Source organism: Patagioenas fasciata, chromosome 23 (genome assembly GCF_037038585.1).
Source record: "Patagioenas fasciata isolate bPatFas1 chromosome 23, bPatFas1.hap1, whole genome shotgun sequence".
NCBI classification, from domain to species: Eukaryota; Metazoa; Chordata; class Aves; order Columbiformes; family Columbidae; genus Patagioenas; species Patagioenas fasciata.
Window position 1 is genome coordinate 4,339,944 of NC_092542.1, and position 27,771 is coordinate 4,367,714.

The 27,771-nt window shown below is 41.9% G+C and overlaps 1 protein-coding gene across 5 annotated transcripts in view; it reads left to right on the forward strand.

The window, feature by feature from the left end:
* Positions 1-27,771, forward strand: part of VPS13D (vacuolar protein sorting 13 homolog D) — an 81,157-nt gene that overhangs the window by 47,390 nt on the left and 5,996 nt on the right. For all 5 annotated transcript variants that reach the window (XM_071798394.1, XM_065855360.2, XM_065855363.2 and 2 more), the window contains 6 exons: positions 40-136; positions 1,021-1,169; positions 3,043-3,177; positions 3,489-3,656; positions 13,464-13,596; positions 14,448-14,643. In XM_071798394.1, the coding sequence (XP_071654495.1) occupies positions 40-136; positions 1,021-1,169; positions 3,043-3,177; positions 3,489-3,656; positions 13,464-13,596; positions 14,448-14,643 (878 nt within the window). The remainder of the gene's footprint in view (positions 1-39; positions 137-1,020; positions 1,170-3,042; positions 3,178-3,488; positions 3,657-13,463; positions 13,597-14,447; positions 14,644-27,771) is intronic.

The following is a 27,771-nucleotide window of genomic DNA, read 5'->3' on the forward strand; positions in this document are numbered from 1 at the left end:
AGTGTTAATACTATAAACTAGTCTTGTTTATCTTCGTAGCATCTGATGATCACTGCTCGGAAGTTCACAGTTCAAATTGAGGAAAAACTGCTTCTGAAGCTATTGAGTTTCTTTGGCTATGATCGATCTGAATCAGGTACAGTATCAAATTACAAAGACCAGTTTTACAGTGCACAGGGATATTGTGATCTTTCCATATAAAATACACAAAACACTTAGCAAACTCTTGGCTGTTTGAAAACTTTCAGTGAGGAGCAAAACCTGGAAAGTTAATGTCTCCGTGGTGCCCATAAACTGTTGGTGTCCCTGTGCCTGTTCGGCGCTGGGGCAGGGACGTGCTGGTGGCCAGTGCACGGTGGCTGGGCTGAGCTGAGCTGAGCCTCGGTGGGAAGGAGTTTAGCTTTCATCCAAAGTTCCTGTATCTGGATTAACCTAAAAAATAGAAATTGTGTTATTCATTTAGCAAACCACTTTGTTTAGTAACGTTTGTTTGTTTAAACCCAAGGCTAGAAATGGGATCTCTGTTCATTTGTTCCTTGGGCAGGTCCTCTTGCTTAAGTGGAGGAAAGTTTTGGCTGTCTGACCTTTTGGTTGTGCCATCCATACCCTTGACTTTAATTGTAATATGAGTTTTCTTCCGTTCATATTGTTAAGACTGTGACTGCACAGTAGGAAACCATTGCATAGTTATGTTTGTGTCTCCTCCTGTGTGCTGGCAAAGATAAATGAGAAGCGAGATGAAAAGCTCAAATAACATAAACTATGCACTTTGATGACTTTTTTATCTAGGTACGAATACATGCAGCTTTTGGAGGTACAGGCAGATCTGAAAATAAAATTCCTGAGCCTCAAGGGTCAATTCCATGTCACAAGGCATGAGTCATATTGCTGGGTACACGAGCAGTCACACATACTTTTATTTGTGCAGAAAACTATTAACTCTTTACAGAGTATGCATTCATAACTCCATCTTTATTTACATATAGTCTATTCTGATTTGTATGTTTTCTCTGGTTACAGAAATCGAAAAGTATGATGAAAACCTTCATGAAAAGGTTGTGGAACAAGGAGGAGGACAAAAGCGATACTACTTTGAAAACCTGAAAATTAGCGTGCCTCAAATAAAGCTGAGCGTCTTCACTTCCAACAAACTGCCCCTGGATCTCAAGGTACACCAACGCATTCACAGAGTAAAGAGATCCTGTTGGAGGAAAAGGGAACAGAAGCTTTTCACTTACTGCTTTAAGATTCCATTTACAAAATCAACCAAACAAGCCATAAAAAACCCTCCCCATTGTGGTAGAGCCGAGCTGCTACTTATTCAGCTTGTGGGTTCGTATAACAAAATTGAGATGCTGAGCAGGCTTTTGTTTATGGACATTATTATGTCCATATTGTTATGGACATTAAGATGTAGAAGCTTTTAGAGGAGTTTTAGTTTTGTGGAATGAGTGTCCTACTAAAGTGACCCAGGATATCATCAGTCCTGTATTGCTTTCTCCCAACCCTTGTGCGAAGGAGGACAATTCAGTAGGTAGCTGTAACGTTTCTTACCATTCAGCAATATCAGCAATGTCTTGAATGTGTTTGTGCTTTAGCTTCAACACAAAAACGCTCATCACCAGCTTATCTCAAATTTAAAGAGAGAAAACAGTGGTGGTTGCCTTTAAGAAGGGAGCAACGTGCTGTTCTGTTTGGCTTTCTTACCGCCTTTGGTGTATGATTGCATATGGATATGTCTTGGCAGCCACCAGAATTGCTCCCAAGAGAAAACTTGACGTATACATTTTGTTCCCCTAATACAGTCACTGACTGTATTCTGTACATTAACTTCACAGAAAGAGTTCCATTCAGTTTTGTAGCACAGGAGAGTTCAGGGTAGGAGGGAGAGAATAATCACAGTAGAGCCTTTGTAGAAGTTTTTCTAACTACCCCTAATGTTTCTGGCTTGGCCATTGCTGTCTGGTAATTTGGTGTAGACAGATTATTTTTATTAGGTACTAGTATTAACAAAGTTGCCTTATATAATATCTGATAGTTAAACAGGAAATTACTTCCTACCCAAGTGAATAATGAGGGCTACTCTAGTAAGTCATCCATTTACTGAAAAAATAAATAGGTCCTTTCTTACTTGCAAAATTAAATCAGACCTGTAATTTACCCTAATTGCCTGCAGATGGCAGAAAAACTCATATTACTCCCAAGCATGCCTTTGTGATTAATGTCGATAGAACACAAGTATCAGGCTTCTTGCTGCCTTCAGATTTTCTGATCTCAGTGACTGTGCAGATTCCATTATCAAGACCTGAAGCAGAAAGGATCTCTTTCTTTCTTAAAATATTGTGTTTCTTGTTTGTTTTTTTTCCCCCAATTATTTTATTTATGTGTGTGTATATATAGATGTATAGCTTGTACAGCTTTAATGTGTTTTTAATGTGTAGATTGTGCAGGTAACAGATGGCCCATGGTCTAATGACCGCCTTAGTTTTCTTCCTTGAAAATAACTGAAAAAGTTGGTTTAAATAATTTCAGTCCACCACACATATTGTTAAGAAATGAGCTTCGGGCTTGCAGGAAATTCTGTGTGTTATTCCAGCTCATCCTGACACTTAATCTGTTCATAGAACTTCAGCAGTGTGGAAAACACCCAGTTTTGTCTGCGCTGCCTATCAAGGAAATTCACTTAGGATTTAAAAGACTTAAACATTAAAGAGTTACAGCAAAGTGCTGAGCCTGAAATCTTACACACATTTTGTTTTGAAATATTCCTATCAAGTGTAGGAGACAGACTGCATCAGGAAGAGTGTTTGATAACTTATCTAGATATTGAAGAAATGCAGTTCTAATAATCCATCATTGCTCTTACAAGTGAAAGGTTTCTGAAGCGATTGCCCTCTATATGAAAGCGTCTGCCTGGCAGTGATAAACTCTTGTAGCAGCTTCTGTTCATTTTGGTTTGATACCTATTGAAAGTTTCGTTTGGGTGCTGTGAATGAGGAGTAGAGACAAAAATTAAAGTAGCAATATATTTTATTTAATTAGGCATTGAAAAGCACACTGGGATTTCCTCTAATCCGATTTGAAGATGCTGTGATTAATCTGGATCCTTTCACCAGGGTCCATCCCTATGAAACTCAGGAGTTTATCATCAATGACATTCTGAAGCACTTTCAAGAGGTGAGTGTACACTTTTCTGGTGGCAAAGGCTGAACTACTTTTGATGAGCTCTCTACTGAGAGCAGGGGAAATTCTTCTTGACTATTTACATGTTTGTGCTTTGGCGTATGGAGAAACAGCATCACATGCTTCTAAGAGTACGCTGCATTTTGAGATGACACTTGTTGATCTTACTGGTATTTGCGTCTTCATTTCTTCAGTAAAATGATATTTTTTTAATATGCTTTTGTTGCAAGTGGGACTCTTTTTGTTTTAATCAACCTTGGTAGTGTTAATGTAAGTGATATTTCATTTTCCATGTTATTTTACAGGAACTGCTCAGCCAGGCAGCAAGGATTCTGGGTTCGGTGGATTTCCTTGGCAACCCTATGGGTCTACTGAACGATTTTTCAGAAGGCGTTACTGGGCTTATAAAATACGGCAATGTCGGTGGTCTGATAAGAAACGTCACACATGGAGTATCAAACTCTGCTGCAAAGGTAAGAATTATACTGAAGTTTGCTAAAACAAGAAGTAGAAGTAGTCAGGAAACAGGTAAAATAGAATTATTGACCATCTTTAAATTGCTTTATGCCTTGTTTGTTTTGTAAAAACTGCATTTGAAGGGTAGATTTTTTTGAAACACTATATATACAGTTCAGGGATGCCAGAAACCCTGCAGGAGCCAATGAAACCATTCAAGGCTTCATTATTGATATACGTATATTTTGCAGATTGGATGCAGTAGTTAATCATAGAACTAAAGAGGAACTGAGGGGCCACAACTGGACACAACATTCCAGGTGTGGTCTCCCCAGGGCAGAGCAGAGGGGCAGGAGAACCTCTCTGACCTACTGACCACCCCCTTCTAACCCACCCCAGGTACCATTGGCTTCCTGGCCACAAGGGCCCAGCGCTGGCTCATGGTCACCCTGCTGTTAATTTTTATTTTTGGAAAGTGGTTAAGGTGATGTGAATATCAATTATTATGCTAATGCTCGAGTTATTTTTTGTTCTATGCTACATAGCAACAAACTAAGGAATTCCTCGATTGCTACGTATTTAGTTTAACTGCAAAGTCTCTGCATGGTGAACATTCTTTTGCTCTTCTGATAATGACTGAGAAAATTCAATTATCTCTGCGTTGCCAGTGAAAATAACTGTCTTTAGTGCCAGAGAGAGGTAAGATCTGACACAGCAGCCAGCAATAGGAAGTGGTTTGGATCATGGTCGATGCTGTGCTTGATACTGAACAAACATATGTTGTCTTGGACCAAAAAAAATTGAAATATTTTTCGTTACATAACATGGTGTGTCAGCGTGTACTGTAAATGAACTTTGTGAACAGGGGTAGAACTGGAATAATATGTTCTTCACATAAGGACGTGTTGTTAGAATCTGTTGTTGTGAAAATTCTTTACTTCCTATTATGTCCATTTTCCACACAGGTAAGTTTGTCCATGTCTGTACACCAGAAAAGGTTTAAGTCATCTTTCCTTGTGGTTCAGCCATCTCTGTCATAATTACTGTGTTCCCAGCATTAGCCCATTTTGGACAATTTCAAGAAACTCAAACAAAATACCATGTTGTGGATATCCCTGTCTGTCCCCCACCAGAGGACTGTGCTGCTCAGCACTCGAACGCAGGCTGACCCCGGCGCTGGGTGCCGTGCGGAGCTGCGCGGGGCAGCGTCCATCTGTGCAGAGCAGCGGCTTTGTCCAAACTTTGTACTCGTGGTTCTGGTCTCTGGTGACCCATCCGCTCCACCCAATAGAGTCTGTTTCTTTAGAGTTTCCTTTCTATAAAGTGTTGTTTCCTCATCGCAGTCACATCTGCAGCAACAGTGTCATAAATCTTTCTTTAAAAGGCACGAGCCTTCCTGCGTTTCCCACAAGGGCAAGGTCATTCTTTGAACTTTGGAGTCATTTGTAACCAAGGGTTTTGTGAAGGGAGATTTTCAAAGGCAGAGGGGCAGTTGGATGCTGAACTCCTTTCAAAATTCAACTGGAGCTGAGTGCCTGCTTCCCATTTATACCTTTGAAAATCACCCCATGTCCTATTTATCTGTCTTCCCAGGTATTTTTTTTCCCTCCTTGATATATCCGAAATGTCTGTGATACAAGTCTCACACAGTTCCCTTTAAAAACTTTTATATAGATTATGTATTTGTCATTTTAAAACAAGGAGAGAATCAGATCGCTTAGGAAGGCTTAATAGTACATTATGGAACTCCTTAATTAAACCTTTTTCCAAAGGATGGATCTTAATTCTGCTACATTAAAAAAGATGGTAAAAAGTCTCAAATAATCAGGATTAATTCTTCACTATATGTTGCACTGCTTTTAGGCATCTAAATCTGCTAGAAAACTAAGCCAGGAATGCCCATATGATAAAAAATTGACATTTCAAGTCCAGTTTGTGATGTGTTATGTACATGGTACAGGGCAGAACTTTGTCTTTTACTCCTTCTGTTCTACCATGTATATCCCTTGTGATCATGTTTATGACGTGAAGTTTTTGGTAAATTTAAAAAATGTGGGGCAAAAAAATTGAATTACTCAAGAAGAACACGACTGAAACAACAGGTCGTTTTCGTCTTGCTGTTGGTGCCTGCTGTAGGCAAAGTATTTGAAGTGTATTTTCATTGCATGCATTTTCACCTGATTCAGCTGGGCCGTAGTTGGGGTGCTGGTAACCAGTGCAGCCACAGGGAGATGGCTCTGTCTTCTGCCCATAAACTGGTGGCAGGGGAAAAGACCCATTTGGGTTGTTTGGGTACCTGACTTTTAAAGTGTCCTACATAAAAATCTACCCTCGATTTGAAGACGAGTTAGCCTTTAAGGTGTGAGTGGACAGATAAACTTTAATACTATAATCATCACTTTCAAAGTAACGCTGCTTGAGTGTATTGAAAAGTAAGCTGTTTGAGTTGTATCTGGTTTTGTCATTTTATTGCTTTTCTATTTTATAGTTCTGTTGATTATCCCTGTAATGGCTTTTCCATGCGTTTCAGAACACGCAGTGGGTAATGCCTTCTTTCAAGTGGAGAGCTGCACTGTATTTAAGTTGGCACAAAAGCGTAGGTTAAAGAAAGTTCACTACAGACAGTTTTGTAGTTTTTATCCCTTGGAGACTCCAAGTTCTGTATTTTAAAAAGTGCTTTGATCCTAAATATAGACACCTGAGGGAATTTCATTCCCTCTGAATGGAGACTTCTATAGTTGCCATATGCGTAGAAATGTCTTGCATTCTTGGCATCCACACTTTTTTTTGATTTCCCCCGTTAGGCGTGATAGTACTAAATCCTAAATTATTCCTGTTTCATCGTCGTTTCAATTAGAAATGAATATTGAACACTGAATTAGCATCCGAGCAAAAATGTTCTGGAGCTTGTGTTCTCCAAATGGAAAATTAAGCCTGGTTGTTTCTATTCCTGGGAAATAGGTGTTGTGCTGACCCACACGGGTGTTTGATTCTGGAGATACACGCAGAGAATGGAAATAATTGTTATATCCCTCCCTTCCTCCTGAAAAAAATAATTTAATTAACTTCTTGAAAGAGCCTAATTTTCATATTGAACTTTGAAGTTTGCAGTGAGAAATGTAATGAGGCTTTTTAAGGAAAGCTGGAGCATCAGCCAGGGCTGCATTTCCCTGTTGGGTGTTTGTGGAGCCCGCAGTGCTCGGGGGCTCCGGCCAAAACTTGGCTATGGAGGAGCTGCAACAAGTAGTGTGGTGGGGGTTTGTTTCTTTTATGGCTGAGGAAGAGGCACAAATGGACTTCTGCTCCAGGCTTTCATTCCATGTATTTATTTTAAATCAGTTCAGAGTGTTAATTCAGTTCAGAGGAGTTTAGGAGTGGGGTGTTGGAACCAGGTAAGAAAATTATAACACTAGCAAGCGTACAAATATTGCTCCAAGTGAATGTTTGACATGGAGGCATTTGTAGAAAAGGAGCACAGAAGCAACACAGAGGGAAATAGTGGTTTGAACCCATGTTATAAGATAAATCAAAGCAGAATCTCAAGTGGTTGGCAGTGACAGAAAAATAAAGATAACTGAATGGAAAGTGAAGAGGAAGTAATAAAGGGGTTATTTAAAAACAAATCATGACCAAGTGTTTGACTTGCAGAAAGTTAACAAAACTGGCAATAAATAAGGTGAGAGGTGGAAATAGCAGAGCTCAGAGTGTAGGTACAGTTTAAACGGGTTCTACCCAGGAACAAGCAGAAATGTTTCTAAAGCAGTCAAAGCTGACGGTTCCCTTTTGTTTAACGTTCCATAGTTTATGTAACCAACCACTCTTGAGACCATTCAGGAGCAAGAACAACTGGCATTTGTGCATCTTTGGAGATGCCGTGGTTCAGTAGTTCAAGGACTGTTAGCTCAAAATGCAAACCAAGTAGCTGAAACAACAACCGTAGCTTGGTGACAGGAAATTTCTGACAAAAGCCTTTGCATATGAAGCCAAAGGAAAGAGGTACATGGTGGAAGGAGATGAAAAACAAAATAGTCACCTGATAATGTAGAAGGGTCATGGTGGCTTTCGACTTCTGAGTTTCCTACCATTTTATATTTTCAGGATTTTGACTCCCTACTCTTCTATTTACCTGTGAACAGCAGAATGTGTATGATCGCTGGCAGTCTCATTCTGGACAAAAATAGGCTGGAATACACGTCTTTCTGGGCAACTTCACAGATTTGAGTTTTACTTTGGGGAAGGTGCCCGTCATCCTCTGCAAGGGATGTCCAGGAGCTTGTGGGATTCGGCAGCAATTGTCATGAATAGGGTTTCTTTCTACTCCTAGGAGCGATGAGACAGTTCAGGTCAAACGAAGCTTTCCCTGAGTGTAATCTTAAGATTTTTGTCGGTGTGTCTTGCTCAGTATTGCCTGGGAGCTACTGCAGCCTGTGGAGGGAACGCACCCAGGTGGCACTGCAGATCATCTCCGCTTTAACTCGCGTTTCATTCACACAGCAGCCGAGCAGAGACAATCTGGATGAAAATGTGCAGATTATGAGATGGAAAGTAATTGAAATTCCCAGGCAGAAATTTCCAGTGCTGGGAGGAGCATTATAATGAGGCCATTTCCTAGCAGTTTTAAAAGACAGCAAGCTTTATAGCCAATTAGTGACAATGAAAAGCCATGAAAAGTGTCCTTTTTTATGTGCGGAACATCTGGTATCTGTGATCAGTATGTTTGAAAGAGGTTTTAGGATAAAGGATAGTCTTTGAGAAGTTTGAAGCATTATTTTGTTCTTCCTGTTTTTCATTTGTACCAAGGGATAAATGTGTGTGGCCAGCATCCTGGTTGCGAGTTTTCGTCACTATTGGGGTTAAATTCAGCTCTTTTACAAAGCTTCTTATGCAAAGTGTTTGTGAGCGTGCTTTGACTACAGCCTGGTTTTCTGTGGAGAAATGGGCATGGGTAAGATCAAACAAAGCTGGTGCTGTATTCTGTGGGAAGAACTGTTTTGATCAGGACTTGGTGTCTCAAATGTGCACATTCAGAATCAAACTGTGACACATTGGTGGTAGCACTGAATGAGCCTTTTCCAGGAGAAATTATTCAGTAGGCAATGAGAATCCTGCAACATTGCAGCAACAACTGCAGCCAGATGCTCAGCTCCACACAGACATCTGCAAGTGACCATCCTGACGCTTAGAAAAGAAGGGGTTAGAAAGCTGTAGGTTTTTTACTTGCTCTAGAGCTTTATTGCAAATGGTTTTACCAGCTGATTTTCTTGCAAAACAAAATACAATGTTCCCGTTTTGCTGAGTCATTGGGGAATTAAGTGAAAAAAGGAGAATTTAAAATGCGGTATGCAAAATGTTGCCAAATCATAAACCGTGACATGAGAAATAAACGTGCATCATAGGGATGAAATCAGATCTTAACCTGCAGTTTTTGAATGGTTAGCATGTCATGAAAACAGGCACATATATCCTATATGTCACAATTAGCATCTGAAGGAGAAAAAATGGGATGTGGGTTTGAAATTAATTACTTTGGTCTTGACAAAAGGCTAATTACCCCTCCCTTTTCTATATATAAACTTACATAGTTGCGTAGAATACATTAAATAGTACAGATTTAAACTAGGAATTCCTTGGCTGTGTATCCCTGAGGAAGACAATACTTTACATCGGCAGGAGATGGCCAAGGTACCTTCTAAAGCTTTAAATATGCATCAGTGGCATCAGTTCAACAGATCCCAATGTGAATTATTTGCTGTTCACACTGTACACGCAATGGCAGGCCGAATTAACGCGTTTGCATTAGGTTCCCTTCAAAAATCCGATGGAACACAGAAAAGCTGTGGGGTTTTAAATAGAATGTTCTTTCAGATCCCCAGTGTGCTCACAGGTGACCGTGGCAGAAAACAAATCTGGCTGGGAAGAGCCTGACTGCGGGTGTACGGCTGGGAGAGAATGCAAACCGTTGGTACAGGTGACGGTCAATAGCAAACTTCATCTGCCCCTCTAAACACACTGTTGTTACATATTAACTGGGGGAACGGGACTAGATCTCTGCAGGCTTTTTCACAGGTTTTCAGTATACAGAGGGGTTTTTAAGGAGGGGGTGAAGGAGAACAAATGATTCCCATCCCAAAAAATAAACAAACAGGAAGACCTTAAGGTTTTGCAAGAGTTAAAGCTGGGGGTTGGGGAATTATCTGTTAAGAGTATTAGTTGTTTAATAAAGCGCAGTTGTCCTCCAGATGAACCCGCCAGTGACTCTGCAACTGGGGTCATTCCAAGTTCATGCTGTGGACTTTAGCCGGCCTTGTGTGTCTGCAGAGCAGCGGCAGCTCCTGCGGGGATCACTCGCTCCGCCGGTAACACAACCCGCTCGCCAGCGGGCACCTGCTGGGGGGCCCGGGGCAGCGACCGGCCCAGCCGGCGGCTCTGGGGACAGCGGGGCTGCCCTGGGACACCCAGCTCCTGGGGACACAACGGGCCTGCCCTGGGACACCCAGCTCCTGGGGACACAACGGGGCTGCCCTGGGACACCCAGCTCCTGGGGACACAATGGGGGCTGCCCTGGGACACCCAACTCCTGGGGACACAACGGGGGCTCCCCTGGGACACCCAGCTGCTGCGGACACAATGGGGCTCCCCTGGGACACCCAGCTGCTGGGGACACAACGGGGTTCCCCTGGGACACCCAGCTGCTGGGGACACAACGGGGCTGCCCTGGGACACCCAGCTGCTGGGGACACAACGGGGCTCCCCTGGGACACCCAGCTCATGAGGCGTCCACACAGGTAGCACATCAGGGGGCTCCAGGTTTACCCGGCCAACATGCCACTGTCAGGATGCATTAGGAAGCTTAGTTAATGATGGGATGTGAGCTAATTAAAGCTCCTTTCCTTTATATGACATAAATAGGGGTGGAGGATGCTGCACAGAATCTCAAGAAACAAACATGTCTGGGAAAAGCTGTTGCCTCCTCTTGGTGGTCAGTAATTTTGAGAGGGTCAAAGTGCTAAAAAGACAGCTTATTAGTATTTTTTTAAAACTTGTAAAAATAATGCTCTGTGTAAAACATTTTGTATTGCATAAGAATATACATTTTGGGGCTGATATTTACTGTATTACATTTCTTCGGGTTTTCCTGTCGTGTTCACGGTGTGCACTGATTTGTTTGTCCTTTCAAGCTGTCTGTGTATGAACATCACCAGTGCATGGTGTTCAGGGTTCTTCTGAAAGGTGGTTTGGGGTGAGAGCTGAATGGAGTTCAACAAAGAGCTCCTTTTCAAAGGAGTTCTGCACAGCAAAGATGAGAACTGAGTAACCCCTGTGATTTCCAATTTAAATGCAGTTCCTTGTGAGGTTCGCACAGAAGTTATAACTGACCTATATTTAATTTCATCACTTTCTCCCTTAAAATTCCAGCCTGGAATGTTCTGTTTTGCTCAGTCAGTAATATTTGCAAATGTACCATTCTCTGGTGCTAGAATTACAATGGAATGTTTGGACTAAAGTCATAATTGTGTATTTATCCTTTTGGGATGTCCTTAGAGAACCAGGCAGTGCCAAGAGCTTAAAAAGCCTTTAAAAGATTACTTCAACCTTATTTCCATGCCGTGTGCTTCACACATCTGGCTTGGAGGAAACATGCTGTACAAAGTCTAGAATTAGTTTTCATTTGCTTTGAATTCTTCTTGTGCCCCATAAGCCTTAGTGTTTGGCACCAGCTTTGATTCACAAACACCGTATTTGGATGGTTTTGTTTTTCTTCTGTTGCTCGAAACAGCAAAGGATACATAGGGGTAAAAGTTTTTTGTTGCAAAACACTAAGAGAATGATTTACTATGACATGGGATTCTTTCTGTACAGTAAACCAGGATTGTTACTATTAGGTGTCAAATTCTGAGGCAAGACTGGATTGCATGTACTGGGCAAGCTAGCAAGTGGGGCTGACCAGTGTAGAGGGGAGGGAAAACAAAGCTGGGAGGAGAGCTTACCAAGTCTGATCAATATTAATAAGCTGGCTTATCCCCGCTGGCTGGGTGTCTGATCACACACTGATGTAAATTTCAAATTGTGTTCTGGAAAAATCATTTTCAGGCCTTGAGAGATTCCTTAACGAGGTTTGAATTTTGAAGGTCTGTTGAGCCTTCCAGTTTTTATAGCAACTACTCTAATCCTCGTAGAGTATTTGTCCAGAAAAATAAAACAACAAACCAACCAACCCAACAACCTTAAACATGGTTAATAGGTGTCTTCAGGTTGGTCTGTATTTGTAGGCTAATTTAAAAAAAGAAAAAACATGTACATTAGGTTCACAAAGAGGTCAGGAGTAATTCAGTCAGCGATAGCTCAGCTCTGTTCAGTGTCTGTAGGATCAAGTCACAAGAAGGGTCATGGGATTTCATTGTCATTCATGATGTAAAAGTCTACTTGTTTAGATAACGGGAGCCACTGGACAGCTTGCTGTTGAGCTGGAAAGAAGCATCTAAAACCATGTCATTGGTAAAAAAGAAATGCAGCCTTGGAAAAACAGAAAAAGGAGGGGAAATTTGTCATTGCATCAAGCACATGAATTAAGTATTTGTCTGTTTCAGTTTTAATCAGAATTTCACACCAGTTTTCAGTTGTCTTCTGGTGCACGCTTTAATCACATAGGGTTTTACCCATGAGTAATACAGATGCAAAGGAGATGGTACTTGCAACAACCTGAGCCGTGGAAAGCGCAGTTGTGAGGCAGCCGTGCATTGTGGAGGAGCTGGGATCAGCGGTGATTCCACCGCTGCTGCAGCCATCGGGGATCGTGGACATTCCTCTGGCACCTGGTACATTCCCCAGCCCTCGTCTAAGACACAACAAAGCATTAAATTATCTTTTCTTGGGGAGGAGAGGGGGGGAAAAGTTCATTTATTGAAAGAAAATCGTAAGAATGCTGATGCTAGTGGAGGGAGGTACAGAAGATGAACAACTACACATAACCAAAGAATAGCTCATATTGGAGGTTATTCCAGGAAAATGCCTGCTGGGAGTCCTTTTCTAGAATAACATCCTGACTACGAGGTAAGGTTTCAGGGGCTCTGTTGCCTTTTCTCACCTCCCTCCTTGTACCAAGCTTCTGTTTTATATCTGATTACATCAAACTAAAAGTCAACAGATCACAATAGATCATGTTTATTTGCTGCTTTTCCATTGACTGGTGCTCACTAGTGGTCAGAAATCTCAGAACAAATCCTGTTTGGACTTAGGTGTCCTCTTCTATCTGTAACCATGTCTCAAGTCTTCCCCCGTACTGTTAAAGTATGAGGTATAAAAATGCTCCTGACACACATTGAGTTCAGGGTCCCCTTGGCCTGTTATTTACAGTGCCCGTCACCACAGCCCGTGTGCTGCAGAGGACCTGGCGCGGCTCCCCCACCAACTCTTCTCACAATAAAGCCATCTCTACGTTGTGTTACTAAAAGAATTTAATTAACTCTTGCAAATGTTTTAGGTTCGTGACAGGCATATTTGCCCCGAGGCATTTCACATATCTTTGCAGAAGAACAGCTCTGTATCTAAATAACATTCTTGTGAGTGTTTGAAAGGTTACAGTTGGGTCACTGGTGCGTCCTTCACAGGCTCCATTTATTTTGGCCAGACCACTGCGGTTGGGCACCTACTTAGGTTTTGACTCTCACCTGAGGATTTAAGTTGCACCAATGGAAAGCACAGGTTAATGTGGCAAAAAAGCTGGAGTGACTGTGTATGCGTAACAAATGAGTTGCATAAATCCGTATTTCACAACAAGAATCTAAGAATTTTCTTCAGTAGATCTAAAACATCCTCTCTTACAGTTCGCTGGGACCTTATCAGATGGTTTGGGAAAAACAATGGACAACAGACATCAGACGGAACGAGAATACATTCGGTATCACGCTGCGACGAGTGGAGAACATCTTGTAGCTGGAATCCATGGGCTTGCACATGGTAACCCTCAGCTGTCACTTTAACTCGCTTCTCTCTAAAAAACAATGATCAGATTGAGAAGAACCGTTTCTGTTTCTCTTGGGTGATTATTTGGAGCCAGGGAAGTGGAGCTCTCACTGGCTTTATATTTGAATTTGAATGCTTGCAGGTCAGGGTGGGAGGACTGTTTGGTTTTTAAGATGACAGAAACTGCATTTTAGAATAAGGTCTTCCCACATGCAACTGTAAGCAAAAGCTGTTTTGCAAATTAAAATGAAATTTCAAAGAAAGTTAAAGGAACATTTCACCAGTTGGGTTATTTTGTGGTCTGGGGTTTACTAGAAACCAGAGAAATGGATTTGTGTAAAAAGCAGTGGACTAGTGTTAATTTAACCAGAATCTCACATCAATTTAGTTCATGATTTATCTGTTGAAGAAAGTTAAATCAATACCAGCCAAGTTTAAATCAAATATTTATATTTTGCATCATCTTGTCTCAGTTTGTTTAAATGTCATTCTTTTAGTGCAACTGTTGCAGCCTGTGTAAAGATAACGTGGCTTTCACTAAAGCAGCAACCTCTTCTGTGCTGAGCAAAAGTCTTTAGGCTGGACTTGTGTCGTAAGGAGACACCGTAGGCATTGAAATGGATCATGAGAAAGGTGTGCGCGTGTGCATACCGCATATACAAAGTATAAAGTTACGAGCTAATGTAATCAGTTTTGAGGCAGTTTTTGTATGACATTAAATGCACAGCACATTTCTGTCAAGCGTGACAGTAAATCACTCTGGCAGACGGCACCAGCTGGGACAAGGCTCTGGAATTCTTAGACTCAATACTTCTGGCCTACTCTGCTCTTCTTGTCTTTGCCAGGGATCATTGGAGGATTGACAAGTGTAATAACTTCAACAGTCGAAGGTGTGAAAACTGAAGGAGGTGTCAGTGGTTTCATTTCGGGCCTCGGGAAAGGGCTGGTTGGCACCGTCACCAAACCTGTGGCTGGAGCCCTGGACTTTGCGTCGGAAACTGCCCAGGCCGTGAGGGACACGGCGACGCTGAGCGGCCCCAGGTCAGTAACCACTTCGTATTTCTGATCAATAGTACTGGAAAAATACGTATTAATACCTGCTGCAATTTCTGATCTAATTATCTTTCCTTGCCCAAAGAAACAATAACTTAATCAAATTTACTGTGAGCTGTTATTAGTGCTGTAGCCCATTTCATTCAATTTGCCTTTTCTTTAATAGATGGCATTTACTATAACGACTGAAATTTGCACGGAAAAGCTGCAACATAAAATAGGAATTATTAAGCCACAGCATTAGATTAAAGCAAAAAATGTAAAAGGCTCTATGTAATGAGATTAAACTTCTACCACGGAATTCTTATGCAGAGTTGGAATGGAAGAGTTCTTCTCCCTGCTCTACCTCCAGCTTCCATTTAGCTGCGTAGAAAAACAATTCTTGAAAGGTTTGGAGACTTCTGGCATCAATATAGTGTCATTATCTTCTAATTCTCTCACAAAAAGTGTGGATATATGTCCACATGTTCTTCTGTTTACCCATCCACATGTGGATGTGAAGTGTCAGCACATCAGGACAGATGCTTTGGCTTCCTTCCTGTGCTCAGGGCCAAGCCAGTGTGGGCTCTACAGAATTACGGTGATTATGTTTGAAGTAAATGAGTGCTCATTAGCACTGCCTATGAATGTGGAAGAGGGAAAGGCTGAGCTCTAAAAAGGCTGCTCTGAGAGAAGATTCTTTTTACTCTTTGTGGCCAAGAGTTTATTTTATATCACAGTACATGCCAGAAGTCCTGTTGCATGTACATGAGCTCTGCGTGCTGAAGAAGTGAAAGAAAATCCTAAGTAGATTTTATTGTCAGAAAGCTTAGGGAAAAACGTCTGCAAAATGCTGGACTTTCTGGTTGTTTTGTCTTCCCCTTTGGCTTTTCAGTTTCCTGTGTTTTCTTACACCACACTTGGAATCCTGAAGTCTCTGCCCTCGGTGTTTCAGTAAAGAACAATAAACTTAATGAAGTGTGAGGTGCAGGAAACTGTGCAGAGTGAACCTGGGTGCACTTTGTTGTGAAAATGCACGTGTTTACATGTGCGCGTCTGATGTATGTGGTACTTAGCTTGATTTGTAAAACCATGAGGCCAAGGATGACAATTTGGTAAGAACATGTGCATACACACAATTACATGAGAACTTCAAGTGCATCCCTGTGAAAACACATTGAGTGTTTTGCTTGTACGTGTTCTATTTTTGTGACTTTACAGATTGATTTACTTATTTAAAGGGTGGAAGGAAACACACCTGGCAATTGTGTAAGTTGTCCCAGTTTGTTTCAAGATACACATACACTTAAAATTCCTGTTTTGACTTAATTCCATGAAACACAGCCTATGCACAGTAGCAATGATGTTATCAACGCTTAACAAACTAGATAGCGACTGGGCACGGGGCCGGCACCCAGCCTTATCTCTCTAGCTTGTGTTGGCCGGTGTGACACGTCCCGTTCACTTGTTAACTGTCAGGTAAGAGCAGGGTAAGACAGATGAGCTGAACCGCATTTGTGCTTCCACTGGATTCTGAAATGCCGTTGTCACTGACCAGCACTGTGGGAGGATTTTAGTGTTTACACGCACTCTGCAAATAGTTTCTGGCCCAGCAACCTGCTGCTCCTACAAGGAAAAAAAAGTAAAACCTTTCTCAATTACTACATTGAACCAGACTACAAAATCTGATCACAATTGTTTTCAGATAAACAAATGTACTTGAGAATATGTAGATAATGTAAAAGGGGAAAAGAACCCCAAACCAAACACAAACCGCACCACCACCTATAAGCAACCTTGCACTCATGTTTTGTTTGGTAAGGGGTTTTTTTATGTGCTTACATAATGAAGCAACTAAATTGTTCTTTTGGGGGTATAAAAAAACCCCAAAACAACAAAGGATTTGTACATTTTTTAGACTGCTGTGTGCCAATATCCCCCCGCCGCATTTGTTAACTGTTCAAATATGTGTGGTTTGGAATGAAAATAGCCGTGTTCCAAACCCAAGCTGCTGGCTCCACTTGAATGCTCTGTTGAAGCCTGCTGGGCCATGCAGGCTCTTCCAAGTAAAGTACACAAAAACAGCCAACCCTGAGGAGTAAACGATTATGGCAGCAACTGATCTCAAGCACAGTTTTGAACAAGTGAAGATCGCGAATTAATACCCCTGGTAAGAGCCAGCTTGACCTTGAGACTGACGGCGTGTGTGCGAGTGTCCGGTTCTGGTGCAAAGTGGAGTCAACCAGGTGATTACAGTTTCATTTAAATAGCATGATACATAACTGTAACTTACAGGCCCCTTGCAATTCTCTAATTACATGGTTAAATCTTTAAAAAGCTCTCAATTTAAGACTCTGCAGCTGATGTCTCTGTGATCATGCTACGTGGACATAATGCAAAATGCATCGATTGGTACTGGGACTCCCGCAGCAGCACAAACCCTGTGTTTGGAACGCGGACCCACCCTGATAGAGCCGAGATGCAGGTGACGGCCTGTAGCTTATGGTGGTAGTTTAAGAGGTGATGTGTTTAAAGTACAAGAAAATATTTTAAAAATCTCACTTAGGCTGGACTTTTTCAAGGCTAGTATTATAAAATTATGTAATCAAATAATTTATTATGCTTGTTATTGATGAATACAGCTGCATAATACTTGTAAATTTTAATGCAGAGGAGAGCATAGAAGATGGTAGTTGTTGACAGTGCAGCATACATCTAATTTATATACAGTTAATGCGTGTGACTTGATACCTTTCTTTAAGCGTGTGTTAAGTGTTCCGAGCATTCTAGTGTCACATACAAGAGTTCTGATTATTTCCGTATTTGTTATATGCTGCCAAAAGTCTTAAAGAGCAGTTCAAACCAGGAAAGCTGTTACGTCTCTAGATATACTTGGAAAGCTCTCTCCTAGAAACGTATTTTAAGTCGTAGTGCAGCACAAGGAAAGAACATTCATATTAAGATGTGTGTCTAACTCAACAAGTCATGCGGGAAGCGGCCGTGATGGCGTCCTCAATGGCTTCTGCCAGGTCAGTGCAAATTTAAGATTATTTTAACTGCTGCTGCAGGGGGTTGTGTTCTTTTCTGATAGTCACAACACAAAACTCGGATGGAAGGGGACAACTTCATGACCTACCCAAGGGAACTAAACTGTATTCATAAAGAATAGTTCTGAGACTCGCAAGCCATTAATGGCCACAGAAAATTCTTATGTAAATATTCGATTCTTTGAAATGTACTTCCCCTGGAAAGAAGCGGCCTGCGCTAGTGCTTCTTTGATCACCGCTTTCAAGCCATCACTCGCAAATGTGCAGTGAGGTTGCAAAGTTTGAGACAATGTCAACAGCAGATGATTTTAATTCTTCATTTTCCTTTGTGCACATCTCTCAGCTGTGATTTCAGCTGTAATCCCAATCGCAGTAGACTTGGGCATGATTATTGATTATCAGTGACACTGAGAGGTAGAAAATACGTACCTAAGTGTATGGAACAGCAACTCACCTAATGTACTGCGGAGAGTATATTCTCAAGGTTCTCGACAGTTAAAGATAAATGTTGCCCGAACCTTAACCACCCCTGTGTGTGTCCCACATTCTGTCCTGGCCTTGGACTTGATCTGAATCTCACTTCTAGAGTCTTTACAGTGATGTCAGTCATGTATGGGCCACAACTCTGGTGAAGGAGACGTCATTATTCTCCTGGAAAACCCTTCCAAAGATCTTCTAGAAGCCAGAGAGAAAATATGAGCTAGTATTCAGCTAGTATGTATTGTGCAAATCTGGAAATGTTGCATACAGGACAGTTCAGCTGATTTATCAGACTCATTTGTAAATGACTTGCGCGGTGTGATTTCCTTCATATCCGCTTTCCTCTTTTTTCCCAGTGGGATAACAGATCTTTATAATAATCTGTTTTCTTTTAGGCAAGTTTGTGTATTGTACTCCTGTGGTACCCTGTGAAATGGCTGCAGACATTGGCTCTTCCCCTCAGCCCTACCTCCCATCCTCAGTCACTGCTGAGCTCCATTCTGTGGGTTTACATTCTTCTGGCATTAGTCTGTCCAGATTCTTCCACTGCTGCTGTTGAGTTCCTTTGAAATCGCCCCAGTCCATAAGTTCCCCTCAGTACTGTGTGAAAAGGGAGCCTCACATCCCTGTTCTGGGATCTTCCGCGGTCCCTTCCGATCCCTAACGTTCCGTGATGGTGTGATTCTGTGACAAGCTGTGCTCCGCAACTCATCCCGAATGGTGCTGCCTGCTTTAACTGCCACACCACATTGCAAATCCATACCTAGTTTTCTGCTTGCTATTTTCCCCCCAAGAGCTTTTTTTTTTCATGTTTTGTTTTATTTTACTGCTGTGCAAATATCTCCTCGTCATTTAATATTTGTGTTCTGGATTATTTTTCCCCAGACGAACCAGGTTGCAATTTGTAGGTTGAATCCCGTTTCATTTCCTGCCAGATTTCTGACCTCTTCAGGTTCTTTAGTACTTCACTGTCCTCACTGGAGTTTTAAACTCCTCTGAGTTTGTCCTATCCAAATAGAATTTTACATGCTGCTTTTGCTCAATCCTTGAAGTTAAGCCAGCCTGGTTTTGTGCCCACACATTCTGCAGCGCCTCAGTAGACACTTCTCCCTGCTTTAATAAACCATTTTCTGTCCCCAGTCTCACCTACTCGCTATTCTTCTGTTAGGTTTTAATTGATCACCAGTCACTTTCTGTAGTTGTGCTGGATATCCTCTTGCTTGTTCTGTAAGTGAATGTGGGTTTTCCTGTGGGCCAAGTAGTTCCTCAACTTCTTTGGAAATACTGGTTCTTCTAGAGCCTGCACAGTTTGTCTCATTATCTCACATTTCAGCAAAAGCTGTTGGACACCAGGGACAAGAAGTAAAAAGAACACCTTTTATGTGTTGTATGATTCTTGTTTTCTAGATCCTTCCTTATTCAGAAAGCACACTGCTAAATGATCCTTTTTGGTATATTCTATTTAATTAATTTGGTATATTCTATTCTAAACTATTCTAGTTTTCTTGCCTTGAAACAACTAGAGAACTGCAGATTTAACTAGGCTGCATGGAATCTCCTAGAACGGAACTGGAGAGACTCTGAAAAAGAAAAGAATTATATTCATGTGTTAGCATCAGCAGAACAAACTAAAAAGCCATTGAAGACCAGGCAATAAAATATTCACAATTTCCATTCACAAATCTACTTGCTTAGAATTAGGTGGGGTAAGTTGAAAGCGTATGCGCACCAGGAATGAACAAAAGCTTTATTCAAACCAGACGTGTCTGTCGGAATGTACCAGGACAAACGATGAGACTGCATGAAACCAGCCCGACTCCATCCCCAGAACCGAACAAAATTTAATACACGTTTGGTGGGTTTTTATAATATCTTTTGGCGCTCTCACTGGTATTTTCAGTTCATAAAAATAGTAGGAGAAATGAAACTGGTGTGGAGCACCAGGAATATAGTGTTTATTTACTTATTTCCAAAGCACAAATGGCAGGGGCTGTGACCCCATGGCCCGAAACATCTGCTGCGGGTGCCAGAGGGTGACGTCTGGTACGGCGGGGCTGGGGCAGCTCGCTGCCAATGGGTTTTACGCCTCGTGTGCTGATGAAGGTAAGCAGAGCTTCTCTGTACCGAAGAACTGCATACACAGGTACCTTATATTACGGATATAATCAGCAAGAGTCCTTGTGGTTTTCCATATATTTGTTTCTCTTGCCTGTGCTTGGAATACGACTTCCATTTGCTTTCACTCCAGAATGGTTTTGCCTTGAGATCATGTTAAAGGTTTATTTATGTCCTTAATGTAAAGATGGAGCTAATGCCTGTTATATGCAAAATGAAAATCCTCCACATAGTGTATTTCCAGTGGTTTTGTGTCTTACTAGGGTCGTTTGCTATATCCTCCTCCCAAGTATAAATATCACAGGTCCTCTGAGGTTCCTCTACATGTTTAAAATGGTAGAAATACTGAGGCATGCAGTGGGACAGGTAGAACTGTTTGTACCGACAGCTTTGATTTTCAAGTTAAAAGATCCAGCATTGCTTTAAAACTAATACCACTTCTAAGCGGTATCTTAAGCCAGATTAGTTGAGGTTCCTATTTAAGCTGTAATTACAGGCTCGCTTGACATGAAGGGACCCTGTGGGAAGGTGTGTGCTGAGGTCCTGCTGGTTACCTGTCACGGACAGGTTTGTCCTCTGTCATCACCGTGAGGTTTTGTGTTCAGTCCTAGTCCGGAGTCTGTAGATGGGAGCCCAGGGCCTGCTGGGATGGGGTTTTACACTTGTGCTGTCCTTTTGCCCTTCCACTGAACTCTTCATTTCAGTCATGAGCAAACAGTCAGTGCCTGAACTAACAACCCTGCAATCCTCCAAAGCACGCCTCGCTTACAGTACCAAACAAAGGGAGGCCCGCGTGGGCCGGCCCAAGCCAAGGAATGCAGCTTCGGGGTTCTGCTCCATAAATTTAACCAGCACGACAAAAAGGAGATAATATGAGCCTTCGTGATGATCTGAAAGGGGGAGGTTTGTGTCCCATTGATTGCGGTCTGGCCTATTGCCAGGCCCCGAGCCTGACCGACAGTTGAACCATATCGTTAAGGCGTGTAATACAGCTCAAGTCTTGTACAGCAGCCAATGAGTACATATCCAGAGGGCAAAAGTTTATAAAGAGTTGAGGCTGTCCTGTTTAACCCTCTCACACTGCATGTAATATATACTGCTGCCATTCAGAAATAGTCACATTGCTATTAAAAATACAAACCTTCAACTTTCTTTACTTGGAAAAAAATACATGTGTGTCTGATTTCTAATGTGCAGCAGATTTATAAAGTGATCTGAGAAAAATATGTAAAACTGATTTTTTTTTAACAAGGAAAATCCAACCCACATTTTTTTCAGTACTGCTTTATCCATAGTTACTTTTTTGTTCAGAGATGTCTACAAACTCTTTCATACAGATGGAGCTATTTATTGCCTTGATGTCACCTCATTTAGCATGTGGCTGGTATTTTTATAGATAATTTTTTCACCTAATGTTGCTGTTAACATATGGAACACTCTTTATCAGTTCTGTAAGTACAGCCAGTTGATTTGAATTGTTCTTGCAACTTGCAAGCTTTAAAAATCAAAACAAACTCTGCAAGTAGCTTTTGGTTCGGTGCAGTTTGTGCTTGGCCTGCTGCAGCCCTGCCTGTACGAACTGGGAAGCACATGACGGAGGGTTTGAGAACACTCGGTCACCGCAGTCCCGCTCACACAGCTCCTCACGCACACCTCGCGCTTCAGGGCTGCGCAGGGGCCCGGCTTTGCTTTCTTCCCCAAAGTGGGTTTGCTTTCCCAGAAAGGCCGGAGTTCAATATGGAATCGTTTCTGTTCCACTCCAAGTATGTCACATTCCAAGTAAAGTCACCATGTTTGCACTTACAACAAATTGGCACCGCTTGGCTGGCACTCCCAGGGTCTCACTAAGGGATGTTCAGCTCCTGTTTTCCAGGTAGGCGTTTGCAGGAAACCCCTGCTAAGAAGTGTGTCTTTTACACTGAATCAGGTGAACAGGAACAATTTTCAGCACAATTGTGAGACAGGAACCTTCAAGGTGACAACTCCAGTCATCACTCTGACAGTGCAGGAAGAGTCTGGGAGAAATTGGAAACTGGGATGTCAGTGTTATGTTTTGTTAACCTCTTAAGCTTGATGATATCAAAGTGCTTGGAAAAGTGTTTGTTTGCTGCACAACTATTGCAGTCAGAGGTGGAGCAAGTGCCAGAGGCTCCACACTGGCTGATGCACAGAGTCTGGCTGGTGTGAGCACCACGCATCCTCTACCATGCAGCTTACGCAGATCTCGGATTTGTAGTGTGGATGTTATAATGTGCCATTTGGGTGAGTACATCTGCTGCTCTGCTGGTTTGAAAGAAGCGATTCTAGAGGTCTTAATTAAGCCCTTCTCACTTCCTTTTGAACTTGGAGCCTGAAGAGGTTGTATCCGATCGTAAACCAATGAATAGGTTTCTATTTTGATCTTGTGTACAAAAGAAAGGGGAGAGGGGGAGAAGAGCTACATCTCGAAGAAGCTGGCAGGAACAGCCCGCATGATAAATAGTTGCTTCTTCAGCATGCTGTAGTTCTCCTAAAAGTATACTGGGTCAGACAAAGGTCTTCAGCATCTGAGCTGGTAGATCCCTCCAAAGAGGAGGGATTTGACTGTAAGTGGGAGGTTTTAACCCTAGACACCATTTATTTGCATGTTTCTGCCTGAAACTAGCATTTTGGGAACACATTTAACAAGCACAATATATTCCATGCGTTTGCTGGAATAAACGGTGCATATAAGCTTCCTCAGATATGCAGTCAGCAGGGAGCTGTCTGGCTCATGATTTTACACATTCTTGCATCTAACTGAGACATTCTGATGCCAAATGCAGCGCTCGGACTGACTGCACTGCCCGTGCATTTTTAACACACCTTAAAACCATCTGAATCAGTGAATGAATTCCAGCACAGAGCTGTGGCAAATCTCTGGGTTCAGGTGTCAAGTCTTGAAGAAATTATCTGCCTGTTGGGAACTGCACCCCTGAAGTCCGGCACTGGCTGGGAGGCAGCTGTACTCACGCTGTGGAACAGGCATTGCCGTCTGCCTGTAGAGTCACAACGGAACACGACATCTAGATCGTGTAGGTTTTCCTGAAATGAGGCCCAAGTCATTTGATGTTCTCAGATGCAGAGATCTGGCACGTAGAACATACTGCTGTGTGTTCCCTAATGCCCGGTAAAGGCAGGGGATGCTCCTGCTTATCGCAAGGGTTCACCATTGGAAGCCAGGTACAAAGTACATCAGTGAGGAAAGACTTGTGGAAATAGTGGATTTTCGGTATTTTGCAAAGGTGCGATATAAAACTCAGACCATAGCAGAAATGGCAGATGGTTGTTTTTATTTGTTATCCTTATGATCCGATGGTACGACTGCATCATCTATAGTTTGTTGCTGTGATGGCTGAACTTTTGAGGCGAATTTTTAAGAGATACGTTATTTAGCATTGAATTGATGCTGGCTGTTCTGAATATGCTTTACACTGCGTCCTCCCATTACGCGTCTGTGACACAAGTGTCATTGTTCTGTGTTTTGGGGATTATGTGCATGGGATGATAATCTGCACAGAAGGCTGCAGGTGCAAGTCAGTCTTGAACTTGAGCAACTGTAGCAAGTACTGTAGTTGTTGTGTAGTTATGATTGAAGATGGGAGGCCCTGCCTCCTTTAACTTATCAGATTGAGTCACTTAATGTCTGAAATGCACTTAAGCCTCCTTAGACAAAGCACTCCCTGTAGTTATGAAGCAGACTTTTCCAGAGCCAAGTAAGTAACAGGTTTGATATTTTTTCTTCACAATGCCAGCAGCAATTGAATTGTTTCATAGGCTTATATTACCTGCCAGTTTTCCTTTGTTTGAACTAAAGTTGTTTTATAATTATTTCAAGGGCATAAAAATTGTTCCCAGGCTGAAAGTCAGTTTGTCAAGTTACAGCTCAGAGCAGCCTTTTATCAATAAATTTTACGCAAACCTGAAAAAACAAGTTTACAATGCAAACGCTGACAGAATTTGAGCTACAGCAGAACCAGTAAGTTACTGCTTTAAATGGGTTGGAAAGATGAGGTTGTTAAACCACAACACCTTTATGAATGCGACACGTTGGTGACAGTTGGTAGAAGTTTTGGCAGCAAGAACTGGGTTTAGCTGAAGGAAATTCTGACTCGAGGGTGCTGGGCAGAGCTCTGTGGCCAGAGAGATCTCTGGAGGGCTCATGCAAATTTTTTTAGGTCCAGAAGACACTCAAAGGTGAGTAATAGTTGCTGTTCTCAAAACCACTGTGTATTCGTGCACCTCAGTAAGAATCACGTCTGTTACCTGACAGTGTAAACCTGATTGGGTCCAGTGAAGGAACAAGGAGAAAAGAAATTCCGTAGAACATGTGCTGTCTGTTGTAGAAGTCTTTCAGTCTATGTTGGTAAATAATTACCAGCAATAATACCTGAACAACTTCCTTACATCAATGGGTCGGTGACTTGTTTGATTACAAAACTTCTGGCTTAAATCTGGTCAACTGACTCACAAGAATTCTGTGAACTGTTAAGCAAAAGCCAACCAATTAACGCTGTTAACTGGTTTTAGTGGGCGTACAGTCATCTGAAATGAGATTCTCCAGTGTTCAGCTTTGTCTGAGCAGTGAAGAACTGGAGTGTGTGCCTCAACCTCCTGACACCATTTCCAGTCCCTTTGTGTCTCCATTCAGCAGCACTCTTCCCCGCTGTGACCAGTAGACGTGAGGGCATTTCTGTCTTGTATTGCCTTTGTGTGCTTATTAAAAAAGAATCAGCAAATCTGTTGAGTGCATGTTTAATGTAACCCAGATGTGGGCACACCACCGTTCATTCTGCTTTACAAATCTTCAGCTTTTTATATTTCATCAGTGTTGCTTATTATTTACAGAATGTAACTTGAGACAGTAGAACAATTTTTTAGATTAAAAAATCAAGCCGTGTGGAATGTTTTTAGCTGTCCAGACCAAACAGACCACTCTGCCAAGGGGCTGATGGACTGAATCAGTGCAGTTTACGCTAGCACTAGTGGCACTTGGTTGAAAAGCAGCTGACCTTGTTATCACCAAGATGAGAAATCTCTTTATGACCAGGATGAACATCTCAGCGTGGCGGAGCAGTGGCCACGGGAAGCGCTGTGCTCTACAAGTATTTCTTCCATTTATAAAATAAAAACAAAACCTAAAAGCAACCACAACTCAGAAATTGCCAAGCCTTCCTAAAATTTGTAGCACTTTTGCAGTACCGGTACTTTCTCTTTGCTCTGCTGCTAAGCCAGCTGTTAGAAACCAGTGTTCACTGGTGGTCTGGTTTCCATGAAATAGGTCTGATTTTAATGGCCCTACTTCTTCCTCATTTTACAACAGTCTTGCTTGCAATGCTTTAGATACCTGCATCACCATATTACAAAATATTAGAGCAAATAGCACAGTTGACCGTTTAACTGAAAGATGGTTAATGTAAAAACCATTATGCACTGTTGTTTCTCATTCCCACATGGATCATTATCTTACTTTCCTGAATTCGTAATAGGAAAGCGTGCAAGTAAAAAGTTATTGATTGGCCAATAGTTAATTAAAAACTATATCATGCTTCAGATATTCACTCTTTAAACTTGTCAATAGAAGCTACAGGTGCTGTAGAGAGGTTTAATAGCCAATGGGGACTTCTTGGATAAGTGAAATTTTGCCATTTTACTGGTTTTGAAAGGTAGGCAGTAGGACAAGTAGCAAGATGTGAATTACGCTGGTTGGAACCCTTAATTTCTTTGGAACTTTGCCTCAACATTTTGCATTTTATGAAGGCAAACACATACTTGTGTTCACTGCTTTGTAAGAATCTAACACGTAAAACCAGACACTTCGTTTGTTCACCTCCGGTGTGGATTCTGGAAGAGAACCATACTGACATGTTACTGTACCTGCTACAGGTCAGTCCTGCTTATATGTGAAAAAATGTAAGGGGTGTGAGAGGTGACTTCCTCCAGAATCACAGCACTTAATAGTGAAGTTCCAACCACTGCATGCAGCTGTTATTCAGTTGAGTCATTTTAAGTCGTACGTAGGCTGTGTAAGTCATCTGTTTACCTAGTGCTTACATTATTCTGATTTAGAGGAATGCTACTAATGTACAAATCCAGTTTTCAGACATTGTACTCTTTGCGAATGAGGAGAACTAAGTACCTTTATGCAGCAAATCGCAATTTTCATACTGGCCTTTTTTAGCTTGGATTGTGTAACGCTGTAATTAATGAACGAACACCTAACCAAAAGCAGAAGCAGTGCAGCAGGACAGGTAAGGCAGTAACAACATCTGTCAGCAGAGGTACAACTGAAAATTTGACTAACAGCATTTTACTGGCACTATTGATGACAACATTTGTTATGGTTTCTTAAGCCCTTGCTCTGTTTCGCATTCTTGTAGTTGGAGAATTTCCACTTTTCACTTCATCCTCCCTGCTGACAAACTGACTTCCCATCTCAGCACAACCACAGTTCAGCTGAAGTGAAGTCAAGAGCTTTTAGTCTATCCAGAAGTTTCTCTCAAAGTGGATCAGTGATAAGCGCTGCTGCTGAGCCACTGTGGTTTGTTACACAGGTTGGGGATGTAATAATCTCATTAACAAATTCAGAACTTAACACACAGTCGTATTAAAAATATCAATTGGCTGATGTTTTTCTCCGCTGTGCTGGCTTGTACACCTTGTCTGCAAAATACATTGTTGACACCAGACAGTGGCAGCAGCCAAAACCACTGAGACACCAGTGACCCAACAGGAGAGCAGCAAAGATGATATTAAGAGATTCTGCTCCAGTAACATTCACTGCAGCCAAGAAGGGGCAAAAAAAATGCTGTCACCATTAAAAGGTAAGGGTGACAAAGACTCAAAGGCAAACAGATTTTGAAAGGGTGTGCGGGTTTTGGGTCTGGGACAGGACTGCTGAAGGGAAAGGTAACAAAGTAACAAGGCTCCAGAGGAAACATCTGCAGAAAGCAAAGCTTAGAAGGTAAGTACTCGTGTGTGCTATTGCCAAGCAGCTTGGAAAGAAAATGTGTTGTTGCATGGGATTATTTTTCCTGTCTTTTGATCAAAAAGGACAGAAGCAGTTCATTGTACAGGATCTTTACAGAGCACCGAGATGGGAAGTAGAGAACACTGATCAGAGATGGTGCCTTTGGCTTGGAAAATTACTGTATCAGTAGTAACCTGAAAGAGAGAAGCAAGCTCGCGGCAGACCCAGGGTGATGCTGTCAGAAAGGACAGAGAATACAGCGGGGCCAGGCAGTCTGAACACAATTCTGCAGGGGCAGGGCGTTTGAAAAGCTTCAAGGAATTCAGAATATTATTCTTTAACAAAATCCGGCTAAGGGAGGACCCTAGCCTGCAGTTCTCTAGCACTGGCGCCAGTATCAACCTCTGTCTATTAGGCCACATGCGTGTGTCTTTTTTTATTACCGTCATTTTTTAATAGATGCTCAGGAAAGGTGAAGTATGCTAAACCCTACTATGGAGACTCTTA